The following is a 17,902-nucleotide window of genomic DNA, read 5'->3' on the forward strand; positions in this document are numbered from 1 at the left end:
AGACGAGGAAAACCCTGCCGCCCCCCTGAGATGTTTCCTCCCGTGGAATGTAGTGGCTTGTTGGTTGGGTCCATCAATCTGTTCTCCTCTTAATCTTTACACTCTGATATGGGAAATATGATTCCACAATCTTCTTTAAGAGTAAAACAACTTCCCTACCCAGGCCACTTTCAAAAGCTGGAGATTCTGGGGGTGGAGACTCAGATGAAGCATGCAGGGAGGGTTAACCCTCAAAGCCCTCATATGCATTTGGAAAGAGCTAATTGGAGTTTCTTTGCCTCACCCCTTCTTCCCACCAAGAGGGAAGAGGGGGTGATGCTGTGGACTCCAGCCTCAGATATATGGCAGTGCCAGCTGCCCCCTACCCACCCTGTCCCCACTTTCTCCACTCTGCCGATTGATGCCTGCTCCTCAAAGCTTTCTGATCACAAAATGATAGCCCCCACCCACTGTGGCTTCAATTCTGGGCCTCTGGGAGCATGGCAGAGCTATGGATCTCTTCTTCCTCCTCCCGAAAGTAGGCTGGCTTTCCCTGGGAGCTGGGAGCTTGCTGGGCCTTCAGTGGGCATGAGGCTACCATATGGTTGATGCTCTGGCAGAAATGGCACTTCTTGGGCTGCGGTGGCAGTTTGCATTCCTTGGCGTGATGGTCTAGACCTGCACAGTTGTAGCACCTGGCTCCCTTTGATCTGCGTTTCTGCATATTCTTCCCTTTAGGCCGCCTTTCACTCCCAATACAGAACACCCCCCCCAGGGCCGGTGACTCGGATAGATTCCAGGCCCTTGGCGGACTTCTTAAAGGTGAACTCCACGGCCTCCCCCTCCTTCAGGCTCCCGAAGCCCTCCATGTGCAGCTTACTCTGGTGCACAAAGACGTCCACCGGGGGGTCGAACGCGACCCCTGCGCTGGCGGTCATGGACAGGAAGCCGAACCCCATGCGCACGTTGAACCACTTACGGACGCCGGCACCCCGGCACCGTGCAGCAGCTGCGGCTCCTCTGCCGCGCGGGCCGCGTCCTCCGGCGCCTTAGCGCAGCCACCTGCGAACTGCTCGTGGGACACAGAGCCCATGGTAGTCGGCTGAGCCCGCGGCCCCGGGCCCCTGCTTGGGCGGCTGCTGGCCCCAGAGAAGTCCGGAGGCCCTGACCTCTTTCATAGACTTTTCCGTGTAACTGTAATTGTTGCAAGCTTATGAGGTGTTTCATTAACAGACAGTTTAAATATTCCTTTATTTTTCTTTATTGAAAAGTTCTTTCAATGAGTGACTGCTTAATTTTCCCAGAGAGCTTTGGGATTAATTCTTCCTACTCGATCCCCCAAAAAAGAGGGGGAAGATTTTGAGAGGTATTGAGCTAAATGTTTAAAGGTATTTTCGGGAGAATTAACTTTCCATTATTATCTATCAGACATTTTTTCTTCCCTGATAGCATCCTTAAAATGCTTACAAGAGTGGTTAGAAGATGTCAGAAGTGAGGGCTGTAGGCTCTGAGAGTCCTGCACTCACCAGGAGTAACTGTGGCACCCAGAGGCCGACCCCCTCTTCCTCGCTTGCAGTGTGTGGCCACAGGAGACGGTTGTCAGCGCAGTCTTCCGGTCAGTCACGGCAAGCTGGGATTCCAAGACACTACATAACATGTATTGACTTTTTAAGTTGAAATGTTAGCAGCTAATTTATATTAACATGCACACATACACATCCTTAATTAAAATCAAGCTATCCACTGGTTTGCAACTTTTCAAAAATTAAGAACTGCCCTGTAATGCTCTATGGAATTGGTGCTTGTCAGATATGTAAGTTTTTTTTTAACTAAGTTTAAAGACAAATTTTTCTGTCTGTCTAGGTCTTATGTTGCTCCTTGAATATAAATAATGCTTATAGTTTCTTAAATTATTATTTTATAGCGTTTTACTTAGATTGTGCAGATTTTAAGATTTTATTCCATCTGTAGGTTTTTTTCCTTATTATTTGGTGGGACCTGATTATTTTTTTATCTTGATTAGATTGGCTGAAGCTCTTACTAGTTTCGTTGGTTTTTGTACCCCCACTTGTTTCCTAAAAAACTTTTTGCATTGTACTGATATTTACTCTTGACTTTTCTGTTTTTATTTAATTCCTTCTGCCTTTTTTTAAACGAATGCTAAATGGGCCAGTTGATTTACTTGAACAAGAAGTATTTCTCTCTCTGTATTTGCCTTTTAGCACTGCTCTTAACCAGCATTCACATTTTTATGTGTTATTTTGTTAATATGATATTTTTTCCTAAATCATCTGTAACTGTATTATTGTTTTCTTTTGCCATATATCTGGGTATGTATAACTTATTACTAAATTTTTCATCTATCAGTTCAAATACTTTTCATCTTATCTGTTTTGCTCTTACTAATTAGTTTTATTTCATTTCCTTATAATTCAGTTATCTAGTTGTTTCTGGTCTCTCTTTGGCATATGCTTTTTAATTTTTTTGTTATATTTACTGTATTTTATGTGATTTTTTTTCAAGGTTTTTTCTTCCCACTTCACATTCAGTTATTGGTCATGTAGAGCCTGTTCTTTTCTGGCTTCAAATGCATGGTTTTAACTATGCTTTTTAATTACCCTTTAGTTCTGGATTCTTTATATTGTTGTTTATGTGTCCAGACATTTTCTCTTCTTTTTTTAAACCCATCCCACGAGGAATAACATGTATCCACACCTGGAATTTGTTTCAAAACAGAGAGTGTGACTTCAATCACATCCCTTCCTTTTCTGACCGGATGCTGCTTGCATCTCATTCACCTGGTTTCCTTTTAGGAAATGGTCTCCAAACACAGAAGTCACATCTTTGATTTTCCTGCCCCAGGTCAGGCAGGTCAGCTGTTATCTGAGCTCAGCCAGTCAGTATATTATTTCCCAGGATTTTCAGTCCTTGGAGAGTGACGTGAAGGTAGACAGCTGAAAGGAAGGGAACAGGACGGAGGGGAGGTTGGGATCATCCCTTGGAGCACTGGTGTGTTCACAAGAGGCTTCCTGCTCTGTGGCAGAGCCCCTGTTGTGCCTGTGGCATGCCTTCTCATTGTTTCCAGTCCTCTGTTTAGCCTGGACTTGTAGCTTGCCCTCAGTCCTGTGTGCCCACGACAGCCTCCCGAATACATTCCCCATTCAGAGTCAGTCAGTGTTGCTTGTGGGGAAGAAAGCTAGCTGATATGTTGTTGTTTGGAGAAGGCAATGGCACCCCACTCCAGTACTCTTGCCTGGAAAATCCCATGGATGGAGGAGCCTGGTAGGCTGCAGTCCATGGGGTCACTAAGAGTCGGACACGACTGAGTGACTTCACTTGCATTTTTCACTTTCATGCATTGGAGAAGGAAATGGCAGCCCACTCCAGTGTTCTTGCCTGGAGAATGCCAGGGACGGGGGAGCCTGGTGGGCTGCCGTCTCTGGGGTCACACAGAGTCGGACACGACTGAAGCGACTCAGCGGCAGCATGTTGTTGTTATTCAGTCACTCAGCTGTCCCTGCTCTTTATGACCCCAGAAACTGCAGCACACCAGGCTTCCCTGGCCTTCAGCATCTCCTGAGTTTTCTCAAGCTCGTGTCCACTGAGTCAGTGATGCTATCTGACCCCCGCACCCTCTGTCACTCCTTCTCCTCTTGTCCTCAAACTTTCCCAGCATCAGAGTCTTTTCCAGAGTTGGCTTTTTGAATCAGGTGGCCAAAGTATTGGAGCTTCAGCTTCAGAACCAGTCCTTTCAGTGAATATTCAGGGTTGATTTCCTTTAGGATTGACTGGTTTCACCTCTTTGCAGTCCAAGGGACTCTCAAGAGTCTTCTCCAGCACCACAGTTTGAAAGCATCAGTTCTTTGGTGCTCAGCTTTCTTTATAGTCCAACTCTCACGTCCATACATGACAGCTGGAAAAACCATAGCTTTGACTAGACGGACCTTTGTTGGCAAAGTGATATTTCTGCTTTTTAATACACTGTCGAGATTTGTCATAGCTGTTCTTCCAAGAAGCAAGTGTCTTTTGATTTTGTGGCTGCAGTCACCATCCACAGTGATTTTGGAGTCCCAAGAAAATGAAATCTGACACTGTTTCCACATTTTCTCCATCTATTTGCCAAGAAGTGATGGGACCGGATGCCATTATCTTTGTTTTTTGAACGTTGAGTTTTAAGAAAGCTGTTTCACTCTCCTTCACTTTCATCAAGAGGCTCCTTAGTTCTTCTTCACTTTCTGCCGTAAGGGTGGTGTCATCCGCATATCTAAGGTTATTGATATTTCTCCCAGCTATCTTGATTCCAGCTTGTGCTTCCTCCAGCCCAGCATTTCACTTGATGTGCTCTGCATAGACGTTAAATAAGCAGGGTGACAACATACAGCCTTGGCATACTCCTTTCCCACTTTTGAACTAGTCCGTTGTTCCATGTCCAGTTCTAACTGTTGCTTCTTGACCTTTATACAGGTTTCTCAGGAGGCAGGTCAGGTGGTCTTAACAAGGTCCCATCTTGTTAAGAGTTTTCCACAGTTTGTGGTGATCTACACAGTCAAAGGCTTTATCATAGTCAATGAAGCAGAAGTAGATGTTTTAGCTGAAATATTTCTCCTCAAATCCTTTGTTGGAGAGCAGGGTTCCAGAAAGGAAAAAAAAAAGACACATACGTTTGTTCCCATTTTTTTAAATTCTGAGCTTATACTATTAACATTACTGACATCTATAACATTATTAACATCTAGTGACATTACTGATAGAATTTTGTTTTGACTGCTAGTATAATGGTTATGCAATGGTTTGTTTTTCCCTTTTTGAAGATGAATCTATGGATTAAATGTCTGTAGCTAAATTTGCAAGCTAGCTGTTGCAGAGAAGAACCTGTTAATTCTAGCAGAGTTCTCTGTAAGCTTTTATTGTCCCTGAAGAATACCAATTGATTATGGGAATTTAACAGAAACATAGCTCAAGTGATCTTCATAATCTATGCTAGCAATGACTTGTTTGATTCTTCCCCCTGTGGTAGCAGTATTCAGCTCTATAAGCTTTTTAAAATGAAAAATCTAGTTAACTAAAAGGAGATTCATGCAGACAACATCTACCTTCTTTATTTTATGTGACTCAATCAAGTATAGTCATGGTTCCTACTTGTAACACATAGACAGTGGATTTAACAGAAACTGCCTTGTTATCATCAGCCCATTTTCTGTCTACTCTTGTTTTATTTTGAAAATAACTGGTATGTTAACATTCTTTTTACTTTTTAAACTTCATATTTGAATATTTTTTAGCTAAATTCAGTTTAAATACTATGTGATATTTATAATACATAGAAATGTGGACCCTTATTCAAACAGCTGAAACGTTATTAGCCTTAGCATTTCCTTTGACTGTCACCCAGCATATTACATATTCATTTTCCCTCTGGGCTCTGAGATATTGAAGGGGTTTTTACATAGCATTTGCTTCTGCTACTGAGACCAGTGTTGAAGTAAGAAGCCCATTGAACTGTTGGAACCTAGAACAGTTTATGTGTTTGCCAGTATCTTGACCAGCTTCTCTGTGTGGACCTCTGATATGAAACAAGGCTCCAAATGTATGTGTTAGATATTGTCTTGACCAGGCTTCTGGATTACATTGCTTTGCCAGGCCTGCAGTCTTTCATCCTTCTACCATTCCCTTACATCTTTTTTTCCTAGGTTTATAGTTTAGTAAACCTTCCACCCTGTCCTAATAACTATCTCTGCTTATTGAAATCAGAGGAATGTTTGAGGTTGCTTTCTTAAATAATACAATTGCAAACATATTGCAAACTTACATACATTCTATATCTTGAGTTCACTAGGAAAAATAACCTTTAAAGTTCTTACACTAGCTAATTTATTATACATTTTATACAGGTCAGATTTTATGGTATTTAACGAAAGGCTGCTATAAAATTTGCAGAGCAATGAGAAGTTACAGTGTGTCTTGTGATGTTCAGAGTAAATTGCAGGTTTGGATCGAATTTAGAGCCTAAAGATACATAGCGTTTCATCAAAGGAGTCAAAGCAGTGCCCGGTGTCTCAGATGACTTTGATTCTAGTAGTGAAGCAGAGGTGTAGGTTTATTTCAGAAAGTACGTACTCCATCCCGGCGCCCGCCCTCCAGTCCTGGCTCGTCCCTCCCCCTCTCATTCAGTTCATCACTGGCTTCCGCTGCATCAGATAGGGGCAAAAGCCTGGAGCGCTGATGAGCTGCTATGTCTGTGGGTACTCTTCAGTCCTCCTAGGGGATTTCTTAGCAGTGTTGACACTGACCACTCCATTCGCCTTGAAATTCTTTCCTTTTTTGGTCTTCTGTGGCCCAGAGCTCTTCTCCTGGCCCCAGGCGTGTATGGCTGAACAGTGCTTTTTCTTCCCCTTCGTGACTCCCTCCTCTGCCCCTTCCTACACATTCCAGCTCTCACCCGTGTGCAGCTGCTGCTTCTCCTCTTCAGTCTGCGGGTGATTCCACACCGCTGTTTTAATTTCCAAGTGTGCAGGCTAAAGTTCCAACCTCACTTCTTCTTCCCTAGTCAAGGGTAAGAGTAACACCTAACACTGAGTGGTTACTCTACTCAGTGTAGAAGGCATATTCTCAACAGTGCTATGTATTCATTCAGCTGGTCCTAGGTCATTCCTGCATGCTGAGATCCTGCATTTTCCTCATTCTCCTTCTGGGGAGACCAGACAGAGGGGGTCAGGAGTGTGCCTCGGGTCCCGGTGTATGAGCCTGCCCGTGTCTTCTTGGCTTCAGATGCCTCAGTGACATCCAGCGTCCACAGGCCCAGTGCGGCCCCTCCACTGGGCACATCCTTGCTTGGCCCGGTTCCCGCTCACCTGTCTGCCCTTCCCTCCATCACTTCTCCCCTCACACACCTCTTTAAGCCCCGCTGAACCACGTGGATGTCCTCAGTCACAGTTATTCTCTCCTCCTTAGGAATTTGCTCATGAGTTTAGCTGAGAATTTTTTTTTTCCTTTTGTGCATTGGATAATCTCAATGCTGTTTATTCTTTAAGACTCAACTGAAATATTGCCTCAGCTCTGAAGCCTTCCCTTATTTTCTCCTTCGTCTATTCAGCAAGTATTTACTGTGCTAGACTCCAGGGATACAAGAAGTGAATTAGAGATACCTGGTCCCAGCCCTCAGGGCAGGGAAGGGAAAACAATGTAATTAACACAGTATCACAATAAAGTCTTTCCTTCTATGGAAACAAGGGGGTCTTGGAAAGCTTCCTGAAGCAAGTGGTATTCATGTTGAAATTGGAAAGCTATTAGAATAGCCAATAGCAGAGGGTGGGGAAAGGATTCCAGGTTATGAGAGGAGAATTGTGATTATGGGCCAGGGATTCGGAAGAACGTGGCCTGTTCAGACGCCTGAAAGAAGTTTATTAGGCTGCAGCAGAGCAGGGGAGGGTGTGTGTGCAGGGCTGAGCACAGTGCAGTGCTCAGGGAGGTGCAGATTAAAACTGCTTCCAGGTGCTATCTAGAGCCCCTGAAAGGGGACACAGAAGGACTGAAAGCTCCAGGGCTTGGGAAGGGTGCGGTGACTGTAGCTCTCTGACACTGCTAGTGGGAATATAAAATGAGAAATTACTTCCTGAAAGGCTGCCTGAGTTTTCCAAAGTTAAGTATTCATCAACTTTCCAAGACCTTCTTGTTCCCATAGAAGGAACCTGCTTTACTGTGATACAGTTTTCATTCCATTGTCTTCCCTCCCCTGCCGTGAGGGCTGGGACCAGGTAAGTCTAGTTCCTGGGGGCTCCCTCCTAGGAATTTATCCAAGAAAAATAAAAACATGTTCACAAAAAAGACTTACATAGACATTTTCATAGCAGAATCTTTTATAATGACTTCAAACTGGAAATAGTTCAAATATCCATCAACAGAATAATGAATTAAAATTTTGTGCCGTATTTAAACAATGAATTATCACTCGGCCATGAAAAGTAATGTTACTGAAATATACAGAAATATGGATGAATCTAACAAACATGTTAGCAAAAGAGTCCTGATAGCAAAGCACATTGTACGACTCTGCTTTGTGACGTCTGAGAGTAGCTCATCTGTTGGGATAGGAATCGCAAGGTAAGGATGTCACTTTCTGGTTGTTATTGTTGGGGGGAATTGATTGGAAAAGGGCAGAAGGGACATCTCTGAATAGCTTATGTCTTATTTTCGGTAGTAACAGGTACAATTTTGGGCAGTAACGGGTATAAACAGTTGTCAAAATACATCAAACTGAACACATGTATATTATGTGTTGCTATATCTCAATTATAAATACTTTAGCAAAAATGGTCAGCCATAACATAATGATATATGTCTATTTATTGACATGGAAAGATGTTTATGGTAGATCAGATCAGATCAGTTGCTCAGTCGTGTCCGACTCTTTGCGACCCCATGAATCGCGGCACGCTGGGCCTCCCTGTCCATCACCAACTCCCGGAGTTCACTGAGACTCACGTCCATCGAGTCAGTGATGTCATTCAGCCATCTCATCCTCTGTCGTCCCCTTCTCCTCCTGCCCCCAATCCCTCCCAGCATCAGAGTCTTTTCCAATGAGTCTACTCTTCGCATGAGGTGGCCAAAGTATAGTATTAAGTAAAATAAACTGGTTAAAAACTATGTCTACCATAACCCTTTATGTCTTTATAGAAGGACATTAAGAGTGAAATTTTCAATTTTATTCTTCAACTTCATGTATTTTCTGATTTATTTGAATGAGAATTTTATTGCTTTTATTTTTAAAAAATGAGAAAATGAAATACTATTTATTATACAATGAAATATTTAAAGTATATCTTATTGAAATTTTACAGAAGCTATTAGTTAAACCATCTAATATGATAAATATTCTTAAATGAAATTTCATGATTATTTTATGCTATAGTTTTGTTTGTTTTTAGTGCTTAAAAGAAATCAGGGTAGTATGGCATTTATAGTTTAGAGAACAGTTTAATTCATATTTTAACATAAGTCTGAACATATAAAGGGTACACAGTGAAAGGTAAGGTGCTGACGACTCCTGTTTCTTTGTCATCTAACTTCACAGGAGGCAGCTATTGTGATCAGATATATATAATTTATACAGAAATAGGAAAAGATACGTTCATGTACATATATGCAAAGACACGTTCTTATGCATTATGCAAATGACAGCATGCCCCGCACATTGTGCTTTTTTTGAGTGCATCTTTTTTATTGTAGTGTAATGTATATAACCCAAAATTTATCATTTTAATGTTTCTCTGTGTGACATTCGCTGGCATTACATATATTCACATTGTTTTGCAACATACCCATCGCCCATCTCCAGAACTTTTTCATCATCTTAGATTGAAATGCTGCACCTGTTACACAGTAACTCCCCAGGCCCCTTCAGTCTGGCCTGGCAATCACCATTCTGCCTCTGTCTCTGTCAGTTTCACCCTGCAGGTGAAATCATACAATGCTTGTTTTTTTGTGTCTGCCTTATTTCAGTTACCATAATGTGTTTGAGGTTCATTCATATTGAAGCATGTGTCAATTCCCTCCTTTTCCAGGGCTGCATCGTGTTCCGTTGCATGAATATGCTGTGTTTTGTTTGTTCATTCGTCCATCAGTGGGCGTTTGGATTGTTTCTACCTTTGGGCAAAAATGCTGCGATGAGCATGAGTATGTAAATGCCAGTTTGAGTCCTTCCTTTCGTTCTTCTGTGTGTATACCCAGAAGTGGAATTGCTGGGTCCTGTGACAGTTCTAAGTTTAAGTGTTCGCAGAGCCCCCACACAGGTCCCCGCACAAGCTGCGTCGCTTCACGTCGCCACTAGTAGTGCTGGCGGTTTCCAGCTTCTCTGCATTTCTTATCAACACCTGGTTCCTGTTTTTCTTTTCTTTTTTTTTATAATAGCCATCCTAATGAGTTTTGTACCATGCTTTTTAAACTTAATTTATCTCAGAGAATCTTTCAGGAATCTTTCTTTTTTAAAGACTGTATAAAAGTCTTTGTTATGAGTGGGCCTTAATTTAACTTCTCCTGATTAATGGCCCTATATTTTCTTTTACGGTCTCTTGTGAATGCATGGAGTATATCTTTATATTTAGTGTATACAGTCGACCCTTGATAATCCTCAGAGGATTGGTTGCAGAGCCTGCCTCGGATACCAAAATCCTTACATGAAATTGAGTAATATTTGCATTTAACCTACACACATTTCTCCTGCATACTTGAAACCATCTCCAGATTACTTATAATATTTAATACAATGTAAATGTTATGTTGATCAGTTCAGTTCAGTTCAGTCGCTCAGTCGTGTCCAACTTTTTGCAGCCCCTTGAACCATAGCACGCCAGGCCTCCCTGTCCATCACCAACTCCCAGAGTCCACCCAAACCCATGTCCATTGAGTTGGTGATGCCATCCAACCATCTCATCCTCTGTCGTCCCCTTCTCCTCCTGGCCCTCAATTTTTCCCAGCATCAGGGTCTTTTCAAATGAGTCAGCTCTTCGTATCAGGTGGCCAAAGTACTGGAGTTTCAGCTTCAACATCAGTCCTTCCAGTGAACACCCAGGGCTGATCTCCTTTAGAATGGACTGGTTGGATCTCCTTGCAGTCCAAGGGACTCTCAAGAGTCTTCTCCAACACCACAGTTCAAAAGCATCAATTCTTCGGCACTCAGCCTTCTTCACAGTCCAACTTTCACATCCATACATGACCACTGGAAAAAACCATAGCCTTGACTAGATGGATCTTTCTTGTCAAAGTAATGTCTCTGCTTCTTAATATTCTGTCTAGGTTGGTCATAACTTTCCTTCCAAGGAGTAAGCGTCTTTTAATTTCATGGCTGCAATGACCATCTGCAGTGAATTTGGAGCCCAGAAAAATAAAGTCTGACACTGTTTCCACTGTTTCCCCGTCTATTTGCCATGAAGTGTTAATAGTTGTCAGTGTAATGTCAGTGCTGTGTAAATAGTGGCTAGTGTGCGGCAAATTCAATTTTGCTTTTGGGACTTCCTGGAAGCTTTTTCTTTTTAAAATTTTCCTTCAGAAGTTGGTTCAGTGTGCGGACACAGAGCCTGCAGATATGTAGGGCTGACTGTACAGTGCTTTTGTTTATTTTTATCTATTTTCTGACTTCATTTTAATGAGCATAGATAAAAGTATATATGCATTTTAAAATTTGATAGTTATTGCTAGTCTTAAGTAACAATACCTTTTTCTAAACATCCTTGACATCACAGTGTGTTGTACAACTTTTTGATCTCATTGAAGTTTTAATTTGCATTTCCTTATGAGTGACATTAAACTTCTTTTCATTTTTAGCAGCTAGTTATTTCTGAAATATCTGCTTCATATTTTTTGTTTGCATTTCTTTGGGGTTGTTGGTATTCTTTTCTAATAGGAACACCGAGATTTAAATGGTTAGCAAAACAGATATGATTCCTGCCTTTGTGAGCTGGTAGTCTGCTGGGGGACAAAGACCGTGAACATGAAAATGTGTTATTAAATTTTGTGAAAAGTGCCATGAAGAAAACTTTTGGGTTTTATGCAAGATAACAATTTAGGTGGGGTTTGGGTGGAGTGTGTGTTGGCCAGAGAGGCTCCTAATGGATGCATTATGAGCCAGTGAGGCAAATATTGGGAGAGGATCCTCCAGACAGAGAGAGCATAGACTGCAAACTCAGAGAGAGGATATGGTTGGAGTGAAGTGAGGAGGAGATGAGGACAGATGACTCACTGGCTGTTTGCCCCTCATATATCCTCTAAAGGTGGGCATCGACAATACTCAGAAGAATACGGTGAGTTTCCCGATTTATTATCTGAGGAGTTTTAAGAGAAAACTTATTTTTACTCTCTTATTAAATACTTCTCATGAAAGGCATATAAATCTGATGAGCAAATGTTCTTAAATTATTAATTGATTCATTGGGAGCCTCCATCTTTTTAAATTTTCCATTTAACTAGTTTTTTATTTAAGAATGAATCCCTGTGTATCATCATGTGTTATTTCATATTTCCCTAGATGTATGATTACAAATTCAACTCTTTTTATCATGTGAAATTAATTTGTGATTCTTTGATGCTGGCAAAATGATGCATTGTTTGCTACTAAGTTATCTGTAACAGTTTCCCCGTTTGGGGAAGAAAGCTCTTGACGTCTGTCCTTCTGTGTGTGACCAAAGTCTGAATGTGTGATGTGTCTACACGGGGGAGAGGGACTCTCAGAGAAAAGGGCTTGCCGCTTCCTGTGCTTGGCGAGTAGATTCACTCTTCACAGCACAGTGAGCTTGACAGAGATGCTCAGCTTACTTTTGATCAGTATCTTCTAAAGCTTTTTATATCAAGCTTTCAAGCAGAGAAATTGTAGAAACAGAGAAGTGCATAGTGGCTTACAGATCAGCTATTTCAAAAAGTAAAATAAGGGTGTTGTTAATTGTGAAAGTTAGTGCCTGGCTTCCTATTTTCTGGACTTGCTGCATGTACGTACTCCTTTCTCTCCGTCTCTTTCCTTGTCTTTTCATTTGTTTCTAGGTCTCTTGTTTATTAGGAAATGTTAGGAAGGGCATTCATGCAAAAAATTAACCAGAAACCAGAGAGTGTCTTGGCAGAAATTAAACAATAAGACCCTATGAGATGAGCGCGGCATTTTTGATTGTGCATTTCCTTGTTTTTTTTTTCAAAGTGATAATAGTGGTTGTTACTGGGGAGTTAGATCTGGGTAACTTTGTTTACAGTTTCTTCATCCTTTAAGTTTATCATTAGCACAGTAGGCATCGCTCTCCTAAAAGCAGTGTACGGAGCTTGCTTGCTTGTTTTTCAGAAAGCACCTCTTACTGGAGTGTCGTTGATTTGCAGTGTTGTGTTAGTTCCAGGTACATAGCAGTGATTCAGGTACGCGTATATTTGTATATGAATACGTATATGCTTTTTCAGATTCTTCTTCATTTCAGGTTATTGTGAGATATGTGTTTCCCTGTGCCGTACAGTAGGTCCTTATTGCTGTACTGCCCTGACAGTTGCAGGGAAATGGCTCAATTCATGCTTGTTGAGTGCTAAGTGAATGGAAATATTACTTGGGAACACCTGTATTTGCTCTAAGTAGCTTCTTCTCTGTTTCCCGTTACTTGATTTTAAAAAATTATGAAAGTGTCCAATGTACAGCTTGCAGTCTGTCTTAACTTTATTTTGTTTCGTAACAATGGCAGTTTTAAATATGGTGCTTTTTGTAGGATAGCATGGCCTTTCTGCTATTGCTTATAAATATTTTTCCTGGTTAGTTCCTGGAGTGTTACTTCTGCGAGACTGTCAGGACCGCGTTTTGTCCCCATCACTACACGATGCTGACGGCTGCTGTGCTTCATTAGGTCGATGTCTGCATGTTTATTTGGACCGTTTTGTTTTGTCATTCCTCAGATGCTTCCTAAGCGCTTATTGCATATGTCCTAGAAATCAGGGGTGTACGTGGCGAGTTTGTGCACTGCTGCAATTTTTATGTGTTCATGGGTCTTTTTTTTAAACTGGTCAAGTGGCAGTTTTGCTTAACACAGTGAGTATATTTTATTAAGCCTGACCTTCCTGCCTGTGAGACTGTCTGGTTTATAATCCGGTTCTCAGCATTCCTATGTGTGGACTAGAGAGTGAAATAGTACTCACTAACCTGGTTATCTGGCCAGGTGTCCGTCTTAAATTATGCTGTCTATCCTCTCCCATTCTGTTCTACGGGTTAGAGAAACTGTGCTGAGAAAAGCTAAAACCTGTGTTCTTCCTGGCTTGCTGTTATGACACCACTTATGCCTCTTGTGACTGCCTGATGTAGTTTTTGTTAAAAATCTGTTTGAGCCACTGCACATGTCAGCTGTTTGTCTTCCATGACAGAGCATCTTGGCTTTCTTACGAGCTTGTTTCAAATCACTCTGAAGATTTGAAAAACCAACTGTAATCCATGCTTCCCCAGTACGTTAATAGCTATTTTAATAATATAAATATTTGTAAAATTTATTTCTCAACTTTATATTCTGACCCACTGATGTGTCTGTTTCTAAGTTGCAGTTATATGGTAGCTTTTTAAGCTGTAAAAATGCCTTTTACCAAGCAGAGGTGCGGGTTGCTCTTGATGACTCTCTCCTAGGTGGTTTCAGGATATAGTTGCAGATTTATTTTTATCTCTAACATTTCTTATTGCCTCAGTTTCCTCTTACACTTTCCTTCTACTTGTTCCTTAACTCTCCTTTGACTGTTTTCTCCAAATTCCCTATCCTTTTCTATTTCCTCTTTGTGCCGTTTCTTCAAGATGTAATCTGTATATTGGCCTTTTCCCCTAAACTTAGTTTTCTTTTTTGTTAGTTTCTTTTGACTGCCTCATTGTCACATCAAATAGCCTTATCCAAATTTATATGTATCACATTGTAAATTGTAAAATGACTCCCTTCTCAGCTGAGCTGCACTGTGTGAGCAGCACCAGTCTCTGAGACACCTGGAATCCAATCCCGTGTCAGACGTGCTTTAGTGCTCGCTCTTATTTCAGGCGTTTCTTGATTCCCGCTGATGCTTCCTCAAGCGTCTCCTCTTTCTCCTTCCTCGTTCATTTCTCATACATAAGCCACATTCCAGATCGTGTCACTTCATACCTACATTATTCACCCCTTTTTAGCTGACCCTTCCCTGTCCAATTTATTTGCCTATGTCTTTGCACTTCAGCCAATCAAAAGCTTTATGTTAATACTGATTTTAAACTGAGAATCTCATTCATGGATTCCCTATTCATCTAGCAACAGAGTGCCCATTATATGCCACGTAAGTTTCTCAGTGCTGGCCTGGAGAAGTGAACAAAGCAGCACGTCCTGGTCCCTTCTGTCCTGGAGCTGATATTGTAGCGGTTGGTAGGACAAGGAAGGATGGGTATCCTGGAGGCTTCTGTGGGTGGGTTTATTTGATCTGAGAAAGGAAAGACAGGAGAAAATAGCTAAGAAAATTATGAAAAGCAGTTAAATGAGCAGGGGCTTTCACGCCTCCCCTGTGTTACAGATGGGATAGTCTTTAACCACTGTGTACAGATGAGAATTCAGTCTCTAATCTCAGTAGTATCTTAGGCGTCATGGGGAGGGAAAGGGTAAAGTATTTACAAATGGAGTTGAAGAAATTTAATATGCATGATTATTTGCTGGCTTGGCTGTTTCTTGGAGCCTATTTATGCTTATGGGACAGGAAATATGTAGCAAAATAAAACTGGCAGAAATAGGTGAAAAATTCCATTGAGTGATTTTTTTTTCCCATTTAATCTTAATAGTATTCAGATTAGTTACTTTATAGTTTCTATTCTCTGTTCAGGAGAAGCACAGAATTTGTTTTGGCCAGTTTATTTGTGATGTTTTCCAAAAGATCTGTTTACTGAAATACTGAGCTAAGGTGGCTAGAAATTAAACTCCAAATCTTTCCTGACATCTCAGGCTTCCAAGTACTGGCCATAGGTATAAGGGGCTGGGGCTGCCGTGGCCTCTAGAGTGTGGCTAAAGCAGGCAATCAACAGAAAGAGAAGAGGAAGAAGGAACCTTAAATGAAGTCCTGTTGGCAGGAAAAGTGGGACAAAATCGCCTTGGGTTTTGTTGTGTTCTTAAAGAGATACAGTTGTTAGGAATTCCCATCTTCTTTCTTGTAAGTCTGATGTGGGCCTGTGAGAAGCTGAGAATCTGAGATTTGACTGGGTTTCTTTAATACAATAATGAACCATCATATTCTCCGTGGGAGATTGCATTAGTTGGTGATCCCCATGGTGACACAGATGTAATTAATACCTTTTCATTTTACACAAGGAAATCATTCATTCATTCACTTTTAGAAATTGTGTCCTTATCCATTCTGTCATTGGTTCTGTGTTTGAAAAAATCAGATGTTTTGTTAATGCTACAGCTTGTGTTATATGCCTTGTATAAAATTATTCTTTATGCTTCTGCTCTGTTTTAGTTAAATTTGGCTTGATACTTGGCTGTTAAGTTATAGGTGTTCAGTGATGTTTATCCTTATTAAAACTGCTTTTCCTTCTGAAATTTTACAGCATTTTCAAAACCACCTTGTCACAAACTCAGAAGTCTGTAGCACTTAAGATGTTTGCTAAAGTTCTTGACATTTATACTTCCTCATGTAGTTTTTCAGATTTTTTATTAGTTGATTATTTTTTTCTTTCTCTGAGAAAGATGTAACACTTTGTATGGTGTTATGTAAAGGAGAACCCAATGAACAGATGATGATAATGTTAGACCTTTTCACTCAATAATGAAAGATAAACTTTATAGCCTATGTTATAACTGACTCCAGAGCAGGGTGCTCTATAATGTCTTCTGTGTTCCCAGAAGCATGTGATACTATTAGATTTACCTTTATTATCATTACTTTTATAGTTTGCATGATTAACTTATTAATGTCAGAAGTACTAAAGTAAGTATGATAAAACAAATGCTGTGCTTAAAATGACTGTCCACCAGTAGACACTCCTCAAGCATACACTCTGAGTAAAGCACTTTGCCAGGTGCTCAGCAAGATCCAGAAATAAATGAGACATGGTTGCTGACTTCAGGAAGCTATGTGGGAGAGCATATCCTTTATGAAATAGATCTCCCAGAGTCACCTGTGTGGCTTTGTCTTTAGGACAGGTCACCTCAGATACTGTGCCATGCATGCTTCATCACCAGTGTCCCAAAGTGGAAATTCATGCACTGTGTTGTTTTTTTTTTAATTACTGTAAATACATTTAAAGGCTATACCTAATGTTTATGATGTCTTACTTTTTTATTTCAACTTTTCTTATATATGTTAATGTAAATTCTTATGTTATTTTCTCCTTAGTTTGCTAGAAAACGGTCAGTTTGAAATTGTGACAGGTGGCTGGGTAATGCCTGATGAAGCTGGTGCACATTATTTTGCCATAATTGACCAACTAATTGAAGGACATCAGTGGCTGGAGAAGAATCTAGGTACGTATGGGTATCTTTCTCTTCCGTGCGGACTGTGCTGTGCTGTGCTTCATCACTCAGTCGCGTCCGACTCTTTGCGACCCCATGGACTATGGCCCGCCAGGCTTCTCTGTCCATGGGGATTCTCCAGGCAAGAACACTGGAGTGGGCTGCCATGCCCCCTGCCAGGGGATCTTCCTAATCCAGGGGTCGAACCCAGGTCTCCCATGTTGCAGGCAGTTTCTTTACTATCTGAGCCACCAGGGAAGCCCAAAATTACTGGAGTGGGTAGCCTGTCCCTTCTCCAGGGGGTCTTCCCGACCCAGGAATCGAATCAGGGTCTCTTGTGTTGCAGGCAGATTCTTTATCAGCTGAGCTCCCAGGTAAGCCCTGGTAGCTCATGTGGACTACTTTGGGCAGTTCATTTTGGGAGAGGTGAGATGGGGTCTTTTATTTTTTTAATAATTAATTTTTCTAGGACTGATTATTATTGAGTAACTTATTTTTCATCGATCTATGTCTTTTGGATCATAAACTCTGTTATACAGGTATAATGCGGTCACTTTAAGGATCATCTACCTTGTTTCACCTATTTTATCAATTTTGTTTATTAATTTTAGTATTTTCTCCTAAAAATATCCCACTGGAATTTTAATCATATATTAGTTAAGACTCTTGATCATAAAAGGCAAACACCTAATTGCCAGAGATGGGGCAGCGCCAGGGCAGACTGGGCCCAGAGGACTTGGACTGTGCTGCCTGGGTGCTGTCTCTTGGGCCTGCTCACTCTTGCATCTCCTCCTGGGGAGTGTGATAGCCGGAGACAGCCAGGACTCTGGTCTTCCTAGCCCAACAGGAGGAGTCTGCAATTAATACCTTACCTAACTGGCCCGCTTTGGGTTAGATGGTTATTTCCGAGTCAGTTTTTTGTGGCCATAGCTATAGGAGCTGAAATCACTGCGACCTGGTTAGTTTGATGC

At 41.3% G+C, this 17,902-nt stretch overlaps 1 protein-coding gene and 1 pseudogene across 3 annotated transcripts in view; one reads left to right on the top strand and one right to left on the bottom strand.

The window, feature by feature from the left end:
• The window catches only part of MAN2A1 (mannosidase alpha class 2A member 1), a 213,765-nt gene that overhangs the window by 70,960 nt on the left and 124,903 nt on the right, over window positions 1–17,902 (top strand). For all 3 annotated transcript variants that reach the window (XM_086413372.1, XM_086413373.1, XM_086413375.1), the window contains exon 5: window positions 16,816–16,943. In XM_086413372.1, the coding sequence (XP_086269498.1) occupies window positions 16,816–16,943 (128 nt within the window). The remainder of the gene's footprint in view (window positions 1–16,815; window positions 16,944–17,902) is intronic.
• On the bottom strand, window positions 319–1,072 carry LOC147370096 (protein lin-28 homolog A pseudogene; annotated as a pseudogene).

The sequence above is a fragment of the Bos grunniens genome, chromosome 7 (assembly GCF_055505025.1).
Source record: "Bos grunniens cultivar Pamir isolate PY7600 chromosome 7, Bosgru_T2T1.0, whole genome shotgun sequence".
NCBI lineage: Eukaryota > Metazoa > Chordata > Mammalia > Artiodactyla > Bovidae > Bos > Bos grunniens.